Source organism: Callithrix jacchus, chromosome 3, assembly GCF_049354715.1.
Source record: "Callithrix jacchus isolate 240 chromosome 3, calJac240_pri, whole genome shotgun sequence".
Classification (NCBI taxonomy): domain Eukaryota; kingdom Metazoa; phylum Chordata; class Mammalia; order Primates; family Cebidae; genus Callithrix; species Callithrix jacchus.
In genome coordinates this window covers 192,169,536-192,188,845 of record NC_133504.1, presented here as the reverse complement: position 1 = coordinate 192,188,845, position 19,310 = coordinate 192,169,536, and the positions used below count along the sequence as shown (strand labels likewise).

Sequence of the window (19,310 nt, the reverse complement as noted above, 5' to 3'; positions counted from 1 at the left end):
GAGACTTCAGAGGGTTTCTAATGGAAGGATACTGTAAGCCAGTGCAGTGGGAGCTGACAGGCCTGTGCTCTTCTCTTAAGATATTTATGGGAGGATGCTTTCAGCTAGCACAGAAGGGAGAAAAGACTGACCCAGTCACACCAGAGGGGTTCTTCTCCCTTGGTTACTTCCAGGATCTCAGGCCTGAGGTCGACTTTCCACAGGAACTGGATGCAGGTGCTACAGTTCCTTTATCAGGAGGAGAGGCACTTGCTCCAAGCCTGCCATACATAGTATGCCCTTTCAGGCAGGGACGCCGCCACCTGGGTCTTTGGTTCTTGTCCTGGTCTGGCTGTTTTCCCGTGTGCTGCTTCTGTTCTGTGACTGCTCTGGGCAATCCTCCTACTACAAACTACTATACGGTTCTATGGAAGGATTGTATAAATCACACTAAATGTGTCGGTAAGCACCGACTACATCCGTTATATGATTATATAGAAAGATGATATGGAAACAAGTGTGATTACATGGATCAGCTAGATACAGTAAGCAGTAAGTTATATGGTTATATAGAAAGATTATATGGAAATGAGTGTGATTATATATACGTAAGCTAGATATGAGTAAGCAGTGAGTTATACTTCAGGCACTAATTGTGCCTGGGGTCTGCACAGTTCTTCCTCGGTGCCTATGGGGGGTGTTACCACACCCAACACCAGGTCAGGAATCCCTGCTGCAGCTTTCTGGTGGAGGGGTCCCACCTGGGCTGAAGAGAGGCGCCTCCCCACCAAGGCCCAGACTGGGCCCTGCACACCCTACACAGCAGCCCTTCTCTTGCTTCCATGCCCCAGTGCAGCCCGTCTCTTGGGGCCTTGGTGCCTGGCTTATAGGATAGCAATTCCTCCAGGGCCACAAGGGAGGGGCAGAGGGAAGCCACAGACAGGCCCTGGGTGCCCCACTGTCCACTGCTGCCCAGGGCACTGCACTTGGTATAGCAGCAGAAACGCCAGCAGAGTCACCTGGAGCTCGACCACGGTGTGAAGGTGCTGTATAGGCCAGGTCCCTCTGGGTGGAGATTTGTAGAGACAGCACAGTCCGGGTCCTCTGGGTGATGTGTAGAGATGGCACAGGCCGGGCACCTCTGGGTGGAGATGTGTAGAGATGGCACAGGCTGGGTCCCTCCAGGTGGAGATGTGTAGAGATGGCACAGGCCAGGCCCCTTTGGGTGGAGAGGTGGTGAGATGGCACAGGCTGGATCCTTCTGCGTGGAGAGGTGGAGAGATGGCACAGTCCAGGCCCCTCTGGGTGGAGATGTGTAGAGATGGCACAGGCTGGGCCCCTCTGGGTGGAGAGGTGGTGAGATGGCACGGGTCGGGTCCTCCGGGTGGAGAGATGGAGAGATAGGTCCAGCCCTCAGCCCCAAGCCATTTCAGCTGGGCCTGCCCAGTGTCCTCTCTGGCCTTGGGCAGGGATCTGGCTTGGGCTCAGGAGTCCATGTCTGTGGGGACAGGTGCCAGTCACAGCAGGGGTGCTGGGGAGTCTGGGCTACAGGATCCCCTCCACCTGCCCAGCCCAGGAGCTCTGAGCCCTTCCTTGTCTCATGAGGACACTAAGCTCCTGGTGGGTGCCCCCCAAGACCACATTCGCCCTCATCACCTCCCAAAGCCCCACCTCCCATTGGGGGTTTGGGCTTAACATACACATTTTTGGGGACAAAGACACTGAGTCCATAACAGGGACTCTTGGTCAAGCTCAGAAATGCCTGTGCCCTCTGACCTGGGCTGCACTTCTGCATTCTCCAGACGGTGAGCATGAGGACCCCTGTGTGTCTGTGACCACGTCACTGGAGTGCCGGGGTGAGCCCTTCAGACAGTGGCTGCAGGCAGCACAGGGATAAGCCAGCTCTGAGCCCCAATGAGAAGCTCCATCAAGGATGTCACGTGGAGATAGGAGGTCACAGGAGAGGAGGGAAGCAGAAGTGGTCATTGGCGCATTTAAAGTTGGAAATGACCCACAGCCACTCTCATGCATCCACGACACTGAAGGAGTGTCTACCTTCCAGCCCTCCATGGTTGCCTCTCCTCTGCCTCTTTCTAGAAAGCTAATCTAGTTACCATTTATTTATTTATTTTGAGACGGAATATCGCTCTGTCACCCAGGCTGGAGTGCAGTGGTGCAATTTCGGCTCATTGCAACCTCCCCACCGGGTTCAAGCGATTCTCCTGTCTCAGCCTCCTGAGTAGCTGGGATTACTGTGTAGCTGAGTAGCCTGCCTGCCATCATGCACGGCTGATTTCTGTATTTTTGGTAGAGATGGAGTTTCACCATGTTAGCCAGGCTGGTCTTGAACTCCTGACCTCGTGATTCGCCCGCCTCAGCCTCCCAAAGTGCTGGGATTACAGGTGTGAGCCACCACACCTAGTCGATAATCTAGTTATTTATTCATTTATTTTTGAGACAGAGTCTCGCTCTGTCATCCAGGCTGGAGTGCAGTGGTTCGATCTCAGTTCACTGCAGCCTCCATCTCCCAGGTTCAGGCAGTTCTGCCTCAGCCTCCCAAGTAGCTGGAACTACAGGCACCTGTCACCACTAATTTTCTTTTCTTTCCTCTTTTTTTTTTTTTTTTTTGAGATGGAGTCTTGCTCTGACGCCAGGCTGGAGGGCAGTGGACCAATCTCGGCTCACTGCAACCTCTGCCTCCTGGGTTCAAGCAATTCTCTTGCCTCAGCCTCCCAAGTAGCTGGGATTACAGGTGTGCACCACCATGCCTGGCTAATTTTTGTATTTTTAGTAGAGACAGGGTTTCACCATATTGGTCAGGCTGGTCTCAAACTCTTGACTTCATAATCCTTCCACTTCAGCCTCCCAAAGTGCTGGGATTACAGGTGTGAGGCACCATGCCCGGCCTAATTTTCGTATTTTTAATAGAGACAGGATTTCACCATGTTGGCCAGGCTAGTCTTGAACTCCTGACCTCAAATAATCCACCTGTCTCAGCCTCCCATAGTGCAGGAATTACAGATGTGAGCCACCATACTCAGCCATTTGTTTTAAATAAACCGTTACTGACCTTTACTGTACACACAACAAGCTGCTGTTAATAACGTGTAGGAGCATGGTGGCTCACACCTGTAATCCCAGCACTTTGGGAGGCTGAGGCGGGTGAATCACGAGGTCAGGAGTTCAAGACCAGCCTGGCTAACATGGTGAAACCCCGTCTCTACTAAAAATACTATATATATCTATGAGCTGGGTGTGGTGGCGGGTGCCTGTAATCCCAGCCACTTGGGAGGCTGAGGCAGAATTGCTTGAATCCAGGAAGCGGAGGTTGCAGTGAGCCGAGATTGCACCACTGCACTCTAGCCCAGGCAACAGTGTGAGAGACTGCCTCAAAATACAAATCAATCAATAAATAAATTATAAATAAACTGTAAGAGCTGATCAATTTTGATGTGTGTACTCCATGAGACTGTAACCACATTTGAGATGGAGACCTCTCCATCACCCGAAAGCCTGTCTCCTGCCCCTTGGAGTCCCTCCTCACTCCTCCCTCTCTTTTGACCCTGAGCCATTCCCAGCAGCCGCTGACCTGGTTTCTGTAACCATAGATTAATTGGCTTTTTCTAGGCTGGGCATGGTGGCTCACGCCCGTAATCCCAGCACTTTGAGAGGCTGAGGTGGGTGGATCACCTGAAGTCAAGAGTTCGAGACCAGCTTGGCCAACATAGTGAAACCCCATCTCTACTAAAAATATAAAACTTAGCTGGGCGTGGTGGACACCTGTAATCCCAGCTACTCAGGAGGCTGAGGCACAAGAATCGATTGAACCTGGGAGGCAGAGGTTGCAGTGAGCTGAGTACTCCAGCCTGGGTGACAGAGCCAGACCCTGTCTCAAAAAAAAAACAAACAAACTGTCTTTTTCTGGAATTTTATACAAATGAAATCAGGCACAGTGTGTGATTCCAGTGACGTCTTTCACAAGTCTTTCCCAGAATTATTCTGCGAGTCTCCGGGTGTCTTCCTCTCACTCCTCAAGGCCCCAGAGCAGGGGTGTCGGGCAGTTGCCTTGCCCGCTCCCTTGCCGAAGGACACGAAGGTTGTTTCCAGTTTGCTTGATTGCCGGTACAGCTGCTCTGAGGGTTTTTGCGTACGCGTGTGTGTCTGTAACCGTGCCGTCATTTCTGCCGGGTGAAGGCGTAGTGGTGGCACGGCTGGGTCCTGTGACGGCTGTAGGCTTAACTTTGTTTTCTCCTTTCTTAGAGGCAGACTGTCGCCTGTCGCCCAGGCCAGAGTGCAGTGGTGTGATCACAGCTCACTGCAAGCCCTGCCTCCCGGGCTCAAACAATCCTCTCGCCTCAGCCTCCTGAGTACCTGGGACTCGGTAACGGGTGTGCGCCACCATGCTTGGCTAGTTTTTGTCTTTTGTGTAGAGACAGGGTTTCGATACGTTGCCCAGGTTGGTCTCAAACTCTTGAACTGGGCTGATCCTCCCACTTGGCCTCCCAAAGTGCTGAGATTATAGGCGTCAGCCACAGCCCAAGAGCTTAACTTTTTAAAAAAATTTTTTCTTTTTTCTTTCATTTTTGAGATGGAGTCTCACTTTGTGGCCCAGGCTGGAGTGCAATGGCACCATCTCAACTCACTGCAACTTCTACCTCCCAGGATAAAGCGATTCTCCTGCCTCAGCCTCCCGAGTATCTGGCATTACAGGCACCTGCCACCACGCCTGTGTAATTTTCTTTTGTATTTTTACTGGAGATGGGGTTTTGCCATGTTGGCCAGGCTGGTCTCAAACTCCTAACCTCAGATCATCTGCCCAAGTCATCCTCCCAAAGTGCTGAGATTATAAGTGTGAGCCACTGTGCCTGGCCAACTTTTTTTTTTATATATATTTTATTGCATCTTAGGTTTTGGGGTGGATGTGAAGAGCATGCAGGATTGTTGCATAGGTGCACACATGGCCGTGTGGTTTGCTGCCTATAGAGTTGACTAAACTGTCTTCCAAAATGCTCATATCACTTCACGTGGTGTACCAGCGACATATGAAAGTTGCACCTGCGGGGCTGGGCGCGGTGGCTCACACCTGTAATCCCAGCACTTTGGGAGGCCGAGGTGGGTGGATCACGAGGTCAAGAGATCGAGACCACCCTGGTCAACATGGTGAAACCCAGTCTTTACTAAAAATACAAAAAAAATTAGCCGGGCATGGTGGTGCGCACCTGTAGTCCCAGCTACTCGGGAGGCTGAGGCAGGACAATTGCCTGAACCCAGGAGGCGGAGGTTGTGGTGAGCTGAGATCGCGCCATTGCACTCCAGCCCAGGTAACAAGAGCGAAACTCCGTCTCAAAAAAAAAAAAAGTCGCCCTTGGTGCGCGTCCTCGTTTGATGTATTTTTCTCTAATGATTTTGTACCCACCACCTTGCCACGTGTGCTTATTCATCTCAGCCCTCAGCCCCCGCTGGCACTTTTTTCTACCTAGATGATCCTGCCTTTTGTAAGTAAATACCATTTCACTTCTTTTTCCCCCTCAATTTGGATCCCTTTATTTCTTTTTCCGGACACGTTGTCCCGGCTGGAAGCTGTTGACGATGCCAGGTGGAGGTGGACTTTGAAAACTATGGTTCCTGATTTCAGGGAAAGCTTCACCCTTCACAGTTAGATGTGATGTTGGCTTTAAGATTTTTTGGTAGATGTCTGTATTAATCAGAGTTCTCGGGCCGGGCGTGGTGGCTCACGCCTATAATCCAAGCACTTTGGAGGCCGAGGCGGGCAGATCACCTGAGGTCGGGAGTTCAAAACCAGCCTGACCAACATGGTGAAACCCCCATCTTTAAAAAAAAAAAAAAATCAGGGTTCTCTAGAGGGACAGAACTAACAGGATAGAGTTTCTTAAGGAGTATTAAGGCACACGATCACAAGGTCCCACCACAGGCCGCCTGCAAGCTGAGGAGCAAGGAAGCCAGTCTGAGTCCCATAGCTGAAGAACCTGGAGCCCGAAGTTCGAGGAACATGCAGCCTGGGAGATAGACACACACTGGGAGGCTAAGCCAGTGTAGCCTTCTCGATGTTTTCTACCTTCTTTTCATTCTGGCCGCGCTGGCAGCTGATGAGGTGGCGCCCACCCAGATGGAGGATGGCTCTGCCTCTCCCAGTCCACTGACTGAGATGGCGATCTCCTGTGGCAGCGCCCTCACAGACACACCCAGGATCAGCGCTTTGTACCCTTCACTCCAGTTAAGGTGACACTACCATCACAGTGCCTTTTCCCGTGTTGAGGAAGTTCTTTTCTACTCCTGCTTTGTGGAGAGTTGATTTTTAAAATTGGGCATGAATGGTGGCTTTTGTCAAACCCTTTGTGTCAACTGAGATCACATTGCTTTTCTGTCTGTTAACATGGGAAGGTGCAGCCTGGCGCAGCGGCTCACACCTATAATCCCAAGACTTTGGGAGGCTGAGGAGGGTGGATCACTTGAGGTCAGGAGTTTGAAACCAGCCTGGCCAACATGGTGAAACCCTGTCTCTACTAAAACACAAAAATTAGCCTGGCATGATGGTGGGCACCTGTAATCCCAGCTACTCGGGAGGCTGAGGCAGAGAAATAACTTGAACCAGGGAGGTGGAGCTTGCGGCTGAGATTGTGCCACTGCACTCCAGCCTGGGTGACAGAATGAGACTTTGTCTCAAAAAAATATGGTAAGGCGCATTGATTTTCAAATGTTAAAACTGAGATGGAACAGGGACCCCTCTTAGGGGCCTGTGGGTGCCCCCAAGCATGGAAATTAAGGGAAGCCTTGAGTGCCTTCAGGAGAAATTCCGGGCCCTCGCCAGCCCTGAGAAGTAAATGAGCAGCCTGAAAACAAGACACTCTGAACAGCTAAAACAGCAGCCAGGGATGCTGGGGACGCTGATTCCCGTCAGAACCCAGATTGAATATTAGTAGTGGCTTCTGAAAAGCCGCTGTGGCCTCCTCAACCAAACAGATCTGCCGGCCCACAGGCCTCGGATGCGGGGAGCTGGGGACTGAATTCTGCCTGTTGCTCTTGTGTTTCTTCCTGTGGGGCCTAGAGGGAGTCACACCCACGAACTAGAGTTAACACTCTTCTCTGCTGACCCCAACTTTTTAAACAAAGCTGCTCTTCCTTAATTGCAAATCAGAAAATCTTTTTTGTTTTTTTTGAGACGGGATCTCATTCTGACGCCCAGGCTGGAGTGCAGTGGCGCGATCTCAGCTCACTGCAACCTCTGCCTCCCAGGTTCAAGCAATTCTTCTGCCTCGGCCTCCCGAGTAGCTGGGACCACGGGTGTGTGCCACCATGCCTGGATAATTTTTGTATTTTTAGTAGAGATGGGGTTTCACCATATTGGCCAGGATGGTCTCGAACTCCTGACCTTGTGATCTGCCTGCCTTGGCCTCCCAAAGTGCTGGGATTACAGGCATGAGTCACCGCCCCTGGCTAATTTCTGTATTTTTAATAGAGACAGGGTTTCACCATATTGGTCAGGCTGGTGTCAAACTCCTGACCTCAAGTGATCTGCCCGCCTCGGCCTCCCAGACTGCTGGGATTACAGGCATGAGCCACCGGGCCCAGCCACAGAAAATCTTTGAATCTACCTGTGACCTGGAACACCCCCAACCGCTTCAAGGTACCCCACCCTTTTAGGCCAAAACCAACGTATAACCTCCATGTTTTGATTTACAATTTTGCCTGTGAATTCCATTTTCCTGAAATTCACCCCTGCCTTTAAAAACCCTTGCATGCAAGCCACGCGAGAGGCCAGCACTTAGGCATGAGCTGCCCCGTCCTCCTTGCTTGGCCAAGCCTGGAAGGAAGCGTCCTCCTGTCACCCGCTGCAGCCCTCGGCGTGGACGCTGGCCCCTCCGTGCTAGGTCAGTTCGTTGACAAGTCAGCTTTGCATCTCTTGGTCATGATGTGTGTTTTTTATATTGTTGAATTTGATGAATTAAAATAAAAAATGTGTTACATCTATGTTGGTGACACTGTTGAGTAGGTTTCTTCTCTTGTAATTCCGGTTTTGGTAGTAGAGTAATGCTGGCCTTATATAATGAGTTGGGGTGCATTCCTTCCTCTCCACTTTTCTGGTACTGTTTGTGTAGAAATAATATTATTTCCTCCTTAAAGCCATCTGGGCCCAGCGTTTTCCTTGTGGGAATGTTTTAACTAAAACTTCAAACTACTTAATAGATATAGGGCTATTCAGGTTATCTGTTTCTTCTTGAGGGAGCCTTGGGAGTTTCCATCAGTGGATGTGTCCATTTGTTCTAAGTTGTGAAATTTGTTGATATAAAGTCACTTGTATTTTCTTATTTTCTTTTTTTTGGGGGGGAATGTAGGTGCAAGGTTACTTGTATTTTCTATCATTCTCGTTTTATTTTTTGAGATGGAGTTTCGCATTCTTTATTTATTTTTATTTTTTGAGACTGAATTTTGCTCTTGTTGCCCAGGCTGGAGTGCAGTGGCACAATCTTGGCTCCTGGCAACCTCTGCCTCCCAGGGTCAAGGGATTCTCCTGCCTCAGCCTCCTGAGCAGCTGAGATTACAGGCGTGAGCCAACATGCCCAGTTAATTTTTATATTTTTAGTAGAGATGGGGTTTCACCATGTTGGCCAGGCTGGTTTGGAACTCCTGGCCTCAAGTGATCCACCCGCCTCTGCTTCCCACAGCGCTGGGGTGACAGGCATGATCCCACCACACCCGGCCTCTCTGTTTTCTGCTGACTTCGAGTGTCGTTTGCTCGGGTTTTTTGTTTCTTTGGAGCTGAGCTCGCTGATGTGAGCCTGTCCTCAGTGTGCGTCTTCTGTGTCGTTGGTCTCTAGGCACTGCTTTAATGGAACCCCACTGTTTGGGATGTGGTGCTTTTCATTTGCATTCTGTGCCATATAAATATGTATATTTTACACGGAGTCTCTCTCTGTTACCCAGGTTGGAGTGCAACCAGCTAATGTTTGTATTTTTAGTAGAGACGGGGTTTCGCCATGTTGGTCAGGCAGGTCTCGAACTCCTGACCTCAGGTGATCTGCCTACCTCTGCCTCCCAAAGCGTTGGGATTATAGACATGAGCCACTGTGCCTGGCCTGCTCAACATAATTTTAAATTTTCCTTTTGTTTCTTCTTCAGTACATGGGAATTAAGGGGGGTTATTTAGTTTCCAAATACTTGGGGATTTTCCAAATATCCTTCTGTTGTTAATTTCTTTTTGTTTTTCTTTTCTTTTCGAGACGGAGTCTTGCTCTGTCTCCCAGACTGGAGTGTAGTAGTATGATCTAGGCTCACTGCAACCTCTGCCTCCCAGTTTCAAGAGATTCTCCAGCCTCAGCCTCCTAAGTACCTAGGACAACAGGCGCACACCACCACACCCGGCTAATTTTTGTATTTTTAGTAGAGATGAGGGTTTCACCATATTGGTCAGGCTGGTCTTGAACTCCTGACCTCATGATCTGCCTGCCTCAGCCTCCCAAAGTGCTGAGATTACAGGTGTGAGCCACCACGCCTGGCTGTTGATTTCTAATATAATTCCACTGTGGTCAGAGAATGTGCTTCGAGTGACTTGAATCCTTTTAAATATATTGTAACTTTTGGCCAGGTATGGTGGGTCACGCTTGTCATTCTGGCTACTTGGCAGGCTGAGGCAGGAGAATTCCTTGAACCTGGTAGGTGGAGGTTGCAGTGAGCTGAGATCGTGCCACTGGACTCCAGCCTGGGTGACAGAGCAAGACTCTGTCTCCAAAATACATAAATAAATAAATTAAATTAAAAAAATATATATATATAGTAATTTTTGGCCTAGAAAACAGTGGACTGTCCTATAAAAGTCAGTTTGTTGTTCAAGCTGTCTTTATTCCTATGTTTTTTGTCCACCTGCTGAGCTGGGAGAGGAATGTCTGACATCTTAGAGTGTAATTGTGGATTTTACCATATTCCTTCGGCTCTATCATTGGTTGCTTCCTGGAATTTTATCATCTGTTGGTAAGTGCATATACCTTTAGGGTTTTTATGTCCTTTGGATAATTTTATCAAAAAAAATTTTTTTAGACCAAGTCTTATTCTGTCACTGGGGTGGACTGCAGTGGCACAATCTTGGCTCACTGCAACCTCCGCCTCCCGGGTGCAGGCAATTCTCCTGCCTCAGCCTCCTGAGTAGCTGGGATTACAGGCACGCGCCACCGTACCCAGCTAATTTTTGTACTTTTAGTAGAGACGGGGTTTCACCATGTTGACCAGGATGGTCTCGATCTGTTGACCTCGTGATCCACCCGCCTCGGCCTCCCAAAGTGCTGGGATTACAGGCTTGAGCCACCGCGCCCGGCCCTTTTTTGCCCAATCTGACAACCTTTGCCTTTTAGATGGGATGTTTAGAATGTTTACATTTAATGTGATTATTAACATGATGGGGTTTATATCTACATCTTACTATTTGTCTTTGACTCGTCTCATTTTTATTTCTCCCTCTTTCTCTGCTTTTCTTTTTGAGACAGAGTCTCGCTCTGTTGCCAGGTGCCAGGCTGGAGTGCAATGGCGCGATGTTGGCTCACCGCAACCTCTACCTCCTGGGTTCAAGCAGTTCTCCTGCCTCAGCCTCCCGAGTAGCTGGGATTACAGGCGAGAGCCACCATGCCCAGCTAATTTTTGTATTTTTTAGTAGAGATGGGGTTTCAGCATGTTGGCCAGGATGGTCTCCATCTTTTGACTTCATGATCCACCCGCCTCAGCCTCCCAAAGTGCTGGGATTACAGGCGTGAGCTCTGCGCCAGGCCTTCTCTGCTTTTTTCGGGGGTTAATTTTTAAATTCTATTTGTTTCCTTTGTTGTGTTAGCTGTAATTATTTTAATGGTTGCTTTCAGATTTATACTATACATTTTTAACTCGTCACTAACTTCCAGTGGTATCTTACAACCTCATAGATAGTCAAAGAACTCTAAGACATTACATTTCCATTTCCCTTCCAGCCATTGTCCTATTGTTACATATTTTAATTTTTCATATGATATAAATCCTACAATACATGATTTTTGCATTAGTCAGATGATTATCAAGCAGGTGGATCACCTGAGGTTAGGAGTTCAAGACCAGCCTGGCCGACATGACAAAACATTTCTACTAAAGATACAAAAATTAGCCAGGTGTGTTACTGCATGTCTGTAATCCCGGCTACTCGGGAGGGTGAGGTACAAGAACTGCTTGAACCAAGGAGGCGGAGGGTGCAGTGAGCTGAGATTATGCCACTGCACTCCAGCCTGGGAGACAGAGTGAGACTTTGTCTCAAAAAATAAAATAAAATAGATGATTATCGGCCGGGCGCGGTGGCTCAAGCCTGTAATCCCAGCACTTTGGGAGGCTGAGGTGGGTGGATCACGAGGTCAAGAGATCGAGACCATCCTGGTCAACATGGCAAAACCCCGTCTCTACTAAAAATACAAAAATTAGCTGGGCATGGTGGCGCGTGCCTGTAATCCCAGCTACTCGGGAGGCTGAGGGAGGAGAATTGCCTGAACCCAGGAGGTGGAGGTTGTGGTGAGCCAAGATCGGGCCATTGCACACTCCAGCCTGGGTAACAAGAGCGAAACTCCGTCTCAAAAAAAAAAAAAAAAATGATTATCTTTGAAAGATATTTAAATAATAAGGAAAACATTTTTGAGACAAGGTCTTGTTCTGTCACCCAGTGCTACTACACACACCTGGCTATTTATTTATTTAAGATAGTATCTCGCTCTGTCTCCCAGGCTGGAGTGCAATGGTGAAATCTCGGCTCAGCAACCTCCACCTTTCTGGTTGGAGCAACTCTCCTGCCTCAAACTCCTGAGTAGCTGGGATTACAGGCGCCTGACACCATATCCAGCTAATTTTTGTATTTTTTAGTAGAGACGGGGTTTTGCCATGTTGGACAGGCTGGTCTCAAACTCTTGATATCAAGTGATCCGCCCTCCTTAGCCTACCAAAGTGCTGGGATTGACCCGGCCCCAGGTCAATTTTGATTTTTCACATCTCTCCATAGGAGTCGTAATTTCCTGCATGTTTTCATGCTGATTTTTTTTTGAGACGGAGTCTCACTCTGTTGACAGGCTGGAGTGCAGTGGCACGATCTTGGCTCACTGCAACCTCTGCCTCCTGGGTTCAGGCAATTCTCCTGCCTCAGCCTCCTGAGTAGCTGGAACTACAGGCACGCGCCACCATGCCCAGCTAATTTTTGTATTTTTAGTAGAGACAGGGTTTCACCACATTGGCCAGGATGGTCTCGATGTCTTGACCTCATGATCCGCCTGCCTCAGCCTCCCAAAGTGCTGGGATTACAGGCGTGAACCACCGCACCCGGCCCATGCCTGGTGTTTTTTTTTTACTGGATATTCAACGTTTCATAGTCTACCTTGTTCGGAGCTGGATACTTTTCTATGCCTATAAATATCTTTGCATTTGTTTCTGGGATGTGATTAAGTTACTTGGAAACTGTGTGGTCCTTTTTTCTTTTCTTCCTTTTTTTTTTTGAGACAGGATCTCACTCTGCCACCCAGGCTGGAGTGCCGTGGTATGATCTTGGTTCACTGCTGTCTTGGCAAGCCTGGGCTCAAGTGATCCTCCCACTCAGCCTACCGAGTAGCCGGGACCACAGGCGTCACCATCACATCCAGCGACTTTTTGGATTTTTGTGGAGATGGAGTTTCGCCATGTTGCCCAGGCTACTCTCAAACTCCTGGGCTCAAGTGATCTGCCTGCCTCGGCCTCCCTAAGTGCTGGTTTGCGGGTGTGAGCCCCCACATCTGGCTGTGGGTCTTGTACTGAGTGGGGTTTGGTGGAAACTGAACTGTGTTTAGTGTTGTGATGATTCTTCCTTACTACAAGGCGATACCATCTTCCAACCTAAGGACGCTCCCGCCCCTGCTCCTGCCCCTGCTCCCTCTGGCTGCTGGACACAGGCGCTATTCCCAGCCCTGCGTGGGCTCTCATCCCGGGTGGGTCTTTCCCTGGTGTTGAGTGTTTTCTTCACACTCCTGCACTGATCTGTGCTTAGCCGAGCCTCAAGGAGCCCCTCTGTGGGTGTCTGGGCTTCTCTGCAGTACTCTGGAGCACCTTCAACTCCAGCCACCTGCTTGGCCACCTTTCTTCCCAGGTGAGGGAGACCACCGGTGGCTGCTTGAGTTCCCTTTCCCTTCTCTGTGCCTGGGCGGTGGGCGGGACAGTCCTGGCTGCCAGGTGGGTTCCCCTCTCTCCAGCACCACGTCCGCGGTTGCGCGAGCCCAGTGCCTTGCGTGGCGTTTTCACTTATCTTTGTCTGTTTCTTTGGTTGTTGCAGCTGAGAGTGTGTAAGTCCGACCCGCTACTTCACCTCACTTCTCTGCCAAGGCCCCTCCACTCCACCCGTCCCTGTCAGTCCTACACCTGCTGCCCAGATGCCGCCTCTGTGAGGCCTGCCTGGCCTGCATCTGCCGCCCCGGGGCAGCAGGACCCGTGGGGCTCACCTGGGCTGGGCAGGTGGCCACAGAGCCTGTCTCCCCGCGTCACCTCCTGAGGTCGGCTGCGGATGGGCCGAGACCCCGAGGGTGGCTGGCCCGTCCCGAGTTTCAGTTTTAAGGGGCAGGACGCGCTTGCGTCGGCCACTCCGCTCTGCGCCACCTGACCCGAAGGGCCGTGGGAGCCGGGGAGGGCCCCGTCCCTGTTCCGGGGGTGGGCGAGGGGCGGGAGGCTCCCGGGGAGCGGGTCCCGGGCCAGCCGCGGGCTGGGACGTGGCGGGCGGGACGGGGAGAGAAGGGGAGGAAAAACGCCTCGGGAGCCACCGCGCCGCCACCGCTACCGCCAGAGGGCAGCGCGTGCCCGCGAGGGAGGACCCCGGCCCCGCCCCGCCCTCTCCTCGTCCCGGCCCCGCCCTCTGCCCCGCCCCTCCCCGCCCTCTCCTCGTCCAGGCCCCGCCCTCTTCCCCGCCCTCTCCTCGTCCAGGCCCCGCCCTCTTCCCCGCCCACACCCCCGCCCCCGGGCCGCCCCCCGCCGTGTCCCTCCCACTGCCCGCCTGATCCCGGTGCCGGCACCTGCCCGCTCCCTGCTTCTGCTCCGCAGCCACCTTTCCGCACACCTGTCCCCTTTTCACGCACCTGTGCCCAGCAGCCCGCACACCTGTCTACTCGCCAGCGGTCCGCGAAGTTCAGCGCCGCCCTCCCTCTAGCGTGGAACCGCCCCACCCACCTGTCCGTGACCGCGGCGCCGGCCAGGAGGGCGGCAGGTGGGCCCCGGCGCTCCATGCTCCTTGTGGACAGGGCTGCGGCGGGGGCGCAGGACGTTGTGCCGCCGGGAGGACCACGCAGCGGTCCCGGGACCCTTCCCCGGGGCAGAGCGGCAGCTGCGCCACCGAGGGCAGGACGGGTGGGCAGGGTGCACCTCCACCTCCACCCGCCCTCGCGACGCCCACGCTGGCCCAGAGACAGGATTTGGGTTGGAGAACGCTGGGCTGGGAACGAGCGGCTTGGGATGGCCGGGTTGTTGGGCCTTGAGGAGTCCCAGACCCTGACAGCTGGCGCCCCCCACGCCCCGCCCAGCTCTCCTCGGCCCGGGGGACACCGGCTGCGAGGCCTCTCCAGTTTCAGTCTTCCCTGGGAGGGCTTCCCGGAAGAGAGGGCTTCTGACCCCAGAAAGAGGCTGCTCTGGGGATGGAGAAGGTGCTGGGTGCTGACCCCCGCGGAGTTAGGGGTGTGAGGCGGGAGGTGGGCAGGCCTTGGGGCTTGTGTCAAGGGGGCTTCGAGACGCGGCAGGATGCGGGGGGCCACGGGGCGGCTGGAGGGCGGCCTGGAAGCCCTGCGTGCTGGCCCCGAGCCGGGGTGTCGAGCGAGGCGCGTGGAGGAAGAGGCGCAAAGAGCGAGGCGCGCGGTGAGTCACCGGTCTTCTCCGTGCCTCCGTCTCTTCCTCTGTTCTCGGGGCCGCCTGCCCGGGAGCGGGGATTAAATCGGACGCCGGCGTCTGTTATGATGAGGAATGCCCTTGTCACTCCAGTCCCTAGCAGGTGAGAGGCGGGAGGCCTCAAGTGGGAACGTACCTGCGGCCGAGGGCACCGGGGAACCCGAGACATACCCCCCCGCCCGGGTCAGGACCTCTGCCTGCATCGCCGAGGCGGTCTCCACCATCCCAGCCCCGGCAGCTTCGCTGGGCGAGGCCAGGCTTCTCCCTTCTGCTCCCGGAGACCCCCCCCGGGGCGCGGACCTGGAGGCCTTGAAGCGCCTGGAGCCGTCCCGTTCGCCTCCTTCTGAGCAAGCAGAGAGCGGTCCAGGCCGGGAACAGGGCTGCGCAGAGGTCAGGCGGCCGCGCGCCCGGCCGGAGCCTGCCCTGGGGGTCCCGGGGATGCCCCGGGAGGTGGGTACCCAGACCCGAGCGCGCACGAGCGCAGGTGTGGGGAGGGCGCGGCGGCTCCCGGCCAGTCCTAGGGGCCTGCGGGACCCAAGGGCGCGCGGGCGGGGCCGGGAGCGCGGCGAGGCCGGGCGGGGGCGGGGCCGCGCCGGGGGAAGCCGCCCGCCCGCGGGGCCGCCTGCACCGCGAGGGTTAAGGCCAGGAGCCCGGCGGGGCGGGGGCGGTGCGCGCGCGCGGATTGGGGAAAAGTTTGGCGGCGGGGCGGGGCGCGGGGCGGGCCGACGCGCGCGGATTGGCCGGAAGTTGTGCCGGGGGCGGGGCGCGCGGCGGGCTCGGCGCTCGCTCCGGGAGAGTTGACAAAGCCCCGCAGGGAAGGACGCCTCGCGGCGCGGCGCCCCGGGCCCCTCGCCCCGCCGCCCCGGGACCCCGGCCCCGGCCTCCGGCCCGCGGACTCGCCCCCCGCCGCCCGCCCGGCCCGAGACCCCGCGCCCCGAGCGCCAGAGCCCGGACCCCGACCCGGCCGGAGCCGCCCTCGCCCAGGTAGCGCCGCCCCGCCCCGAGGCCGGGCCCGGGGGCGCTGGGCGGTGGGATGCGGCGTCCGGGGCGGCGATGATCGCGGAGCGCGTGCTGCGGGCCCGGCCGTGACCCCGCTGCCCGCCCGCCGAGGTGAGCCCCCCGCGCGCGTCCGCGACCCCAGGTGGGCAGACCGGGGAGGGGCGGGGGTCCAGGGCGGGGGCGGGGCGGGTCCGGAGCCCCCGCTGCGCGGCCGCTGGGCACGGGTCACGCGCGCCGCCGCCGCCGCCGCTCCCACGGGCCCCCGGCCTGCCTCGCCCCCGCCCCCGCGCCCCACGTCCCACGTGGGCCCCCCCAGCTCAAATTTGTCCGCTAATGGCGCAGGCGATTATCTGCGGGGCGCTGGGTGTTGTGTGTCCTGCGGGCAGGGCCGGAGTTACAAGTGCCAGGAATCCAGACGGTGTTTGGAGCGGGAGGGAGGCGGGGGAGCCCGGTAATTAGTGTAAACCCTTTGTCTGCCTTTGATACCCACAGCTTCTCCCCGCAGCGGCTTCCTCCGCCTGGAGCGCGGGCGGGGAGGGCCTGTGGGGGGGGACAGACCCCTGATCCCCGAGGCCTGGGACCCGGGTGGTGGCGGCTTTGCGGCCCCGGGCCGGGCCGGAGGGCAGTATCCTCCAGTTCCGCGCCTGGGTGACTGTGCCCCCAATGCCCCCAGGTCCGGACAGGCCGAGATGACGCCGAGCCCCGCGTTGCTGCTCCTGCTGCCGCCGCTGCTGCTGGGGGCCCTCCCGCTGGCCGCCGCCGCCCGAGGTGAGTTCTGGCGCCCGGCCCGGCCAGCCTGGCCTCCGCCAGCGCCGCCCCCTTCCCGCCCGGCCCTGAACCCTGCCACAGTGCCTGCCTGGCACGCGCCGTGCCGCGCCCCTGCCGCCCCGCTCACCAAGCCCCTGGCCGTCAAGGGCCCCCCTCATCCACGGGCTGTCCACAGCACCCCCCCGCGCTCCCGCAGCTGGCTGGAGGGTCCCTCTCACCCTCTCACTCATGCCTGCTGGCCAGATGGGCTCTAGCCCTGGCCCACCAGGACATGCTCCTGGTCTTGCAAACACTTCCACACTGGTACCTGCAGTCCAGGGCAGATGGTCACCTGTGGATTCTTGGGGAGTGGACTGTTTGTGGCCACAGTGGACCCAATTAGGACTCTGGGAGCCTGCAGAGACCCCCACAGAGGCCAGGATGGGCTTTGGGAGATATTGGTGACATACTTGGTGTCCGGGACTGAAACTGACCTGCAGACCCCCAGTTCCCCAGTTCCCTAGTCCCCCAGCCAACCTAGCTGTGTTCCCTGGGCCTGACCATCCCCAGGCAGGTGGTGCAGGGTGGAGGCTGTATAGACAAGTCCCTAGGGCCGTAGGCACCCCAGGACTTCGTGCCTGTGGCCGCCCTCTGCACCATGGCCTGGTGTGTTCTCACACCTCCCACCTCCAGGTGGGCAGCCATGCCCCAGCACCCAGCCCCAGCGAGGGCATCTGGACTTGATGGGTGATGTGTGCCTGCAGACTGCCGCCCGCCATGTTCCAGGATCTGGGCACAGCGCTGGCTGCCCCCATGACTAGGCGGGACCTGTGGCCAGGCCGGCCCTTCGGGTGTATTGACCACTCAGGATTGTCCGCGCTGTGTCCAGCAGTCCTCTGAGGCTTCGCACCCCTCCCCTGCCGCCCAGCAAGTGCGCCGCATCCAACCTGGCCTTATATGGGCATGTTCGGGTGTTGGGTGGCGGGCGGCGGCCCAGGTGGGCCTTATGCCACAGCCCCCCCCCGCACCGCCTGCCCACATGGGCCTGGCTGAGCGGCTGTTCTGAGGGCCCAGCGGCGTCCTGGGCTGTGTGGGCACTCGGGCCATGCTGGGCAAGCCCCCACCATGGCCAGCGGCCTGGACTTGCATTCCCTTTGATCTGCTTGGCCTCCCCATCCCTGCACCTGCCTGTCCTCTGGCCACTCAGCCAGGGAGGCTCTGGAGGCTTCTGCCCCTAACTGGGGCTGAGGCTGACTGGTGGATGGCAGCGGTCAGCAATGGCACCGGTCAGCAGAGCCTGCCTCTTGGTGGAGACGCCCCAGCAGCCACCGCCTCCGCCTTCATCGTCCTCAGCCTTGGCCTTGGGGCCGAGGATATCCAGCCCCGACTTTTCGTGGCAAAGGCCCTGGAGGCACTGGGGAGCTGAGATTGAGCGGCTTTCCAAGGGCAAGGGCTTCTGTGGTTTGGGTGGAGGTGGGGAGGACGTTCTTCCGCACTGTGCTGACTTTTCCCCAGCCCAGCCTGGGCTCCACGAGAGGGCCTCCACGTGTGTCCCTCCCACTCTGTGAACAGGCCCAGTGTGTGCCTCCGTTAGGCCAAGGACCAGCACGCAGAGGGCCTGGGAGATTTTTGAAAGACATTTCCCGCTGTGTCGTAAGTTCTGGAATCTGCACATCGCTAGGCTGGGATCATATTTAAAAAGTTCCTCTTTCCCCAAAGTTTCACAATCTTGGTGGATTTGTCTTAGACTGCTTTTCTTTTTCCAGCTTGAAAAAAGATAGGAATTGGCTTTCTCCGTTTCCATTTCATTTCTCCCAGTGGGAACCTGCAAGGTTCTGGCTAAACTGCCTTTCACAAATAACTCTGAAGGAAGTCGTTTCAGGGCTTTCTGAGAAGTGCCACCTTTGAACTTTTGCAAGCATGGCCTTGGGGACCAGCTCTGAGCAGCCTGCCTGGAAGGCCACTCCCCTGCCCTCCGCACCCGGCCAGCTGCTGTGGGCAAGCAGAGCCCTGACCCAGGTGGGCAGGGTGCCTGTTGGGGGTGCCCATGCCTGGGGGCTGGCATGGTCAGGGTCGGTTCCCTGTGGGGGCAGGAGTCGGAGGGGCGTGTGACTGAGGGAAGGGAGAGCTGTGGGTGCACAGTGCTGACCTTGGCTGGCTCGTGTGCATCAGGCTGAGGTGGACGTGTGGGAGCTGGGCCCAGCCACTGCAAGGTGGGAAATCGGGCCAGCCGCCCCGTTTCCATCTCGGGGGCCCCACTCCTGGAAGGGAAAATAAATCACTGTCCCCTTGGGGGGAGGGAGGGAGCCGTGAACAAAGTCGCCTTTGGCTGGGCCTGGAAACACCGACCGCAGACTCCTTTATCCATTGTGCGGGAATCAATGGGCCTCCGGGCTCCCTTTCAGCCGCAGGCCCCGAGCCGGCCCCGTCGAGGGGAAATGTTGGTTTTTCCCCAGCCTCGGCCTCCAGCCCCTGGCTTGCCCAGCCTGGCTCAGGAACCGCGGCTGTGCTGGGAGAGGCGGGCTGTGCCTGCAGGCTGGACCCTGGCTGCGGCAGGCTGGCCCTCTGCAGCCCAGGCCTGCTGCTTGGTCCAAGGTGGCCTCCTTTGTCCCATCTGGACCTTCACCAGTGACTCCAGGCCTGGTGTGTCCAGGCGACAGCCTCAGCGGGTGGTCAGTACAGGAGGG

General features: G+C 56.0%; 2 protein-coding genes across 8 annotated transcripts in view; both read left to right on the top strand.

Moving 5' to 3' along the window:
* The window catches only part of FGFRL1 (fibroblast growth factor receptor like 1), a 31,242-nt gene that overhangs the window by 506 nt on the left and 11,426 nt on the right, over positions 1–19,310 (top strand). The window contains exons 1-2 of one of the 7 annotated variants that reach the window (XM_054253577.2): positions 13,988–14,206; positions 16,550–16,644. In XM_054253577.2, the coding sequence (XP_054109552.1) occupies positions 16,566–16,644 (79 nt within the window). In that variant the 5' untranslated portion in view covers positions 13,988–14,206; positions 16,550–16,565. Of the gene's footprint in view, positions 1–13,987; positions 14,207–15,669; positions 16,019–16,201; positions 16,328–16,549; positions 16,645–17,842; positions 18,643–19,310 lie in introns of those variants that run through there. The other 6 variants (XM_054253575.2, XM_035294390.3, XM_035294392.3 and 3 more) reach the window with 6 other exon arrangements.
* LOC144581852 (uncharacterized) lies at positions 14,611–15,678 on the top strand. The gene is made up of 2 exons (XM_078367763.1): positions 14,611–14,847; positions 14,971–15,678. Exons 1-2 carry the CDS (start codon positions 14,734–14,736, stop codon positions 15,676–15,678), a joined length of 822 nt encoding a protein of 273 aa, XP_078223889.1. The 5' UTR covers positions 14,611–14,733.

What these genes read in the sequence shown, in the direction of transcription:
- LOC144581852 (XM_078367763.1), top strand. Translation starts at nt 14,734, where the DNA reads ATGCGGGGGGCCACGGGGCGGCTGGAGGGCGGCCTGGAAGCCCTGCGT. An exon ending in CGCAAAGAGCGAGGCGCGCG is followed by an intron (nt 14,848 to 14,970) that starts GTGAGTCACCGG and finishes TTGTCACTCCAG; the next exon opens with TCCCTAGCAGGTGAGAGGCG.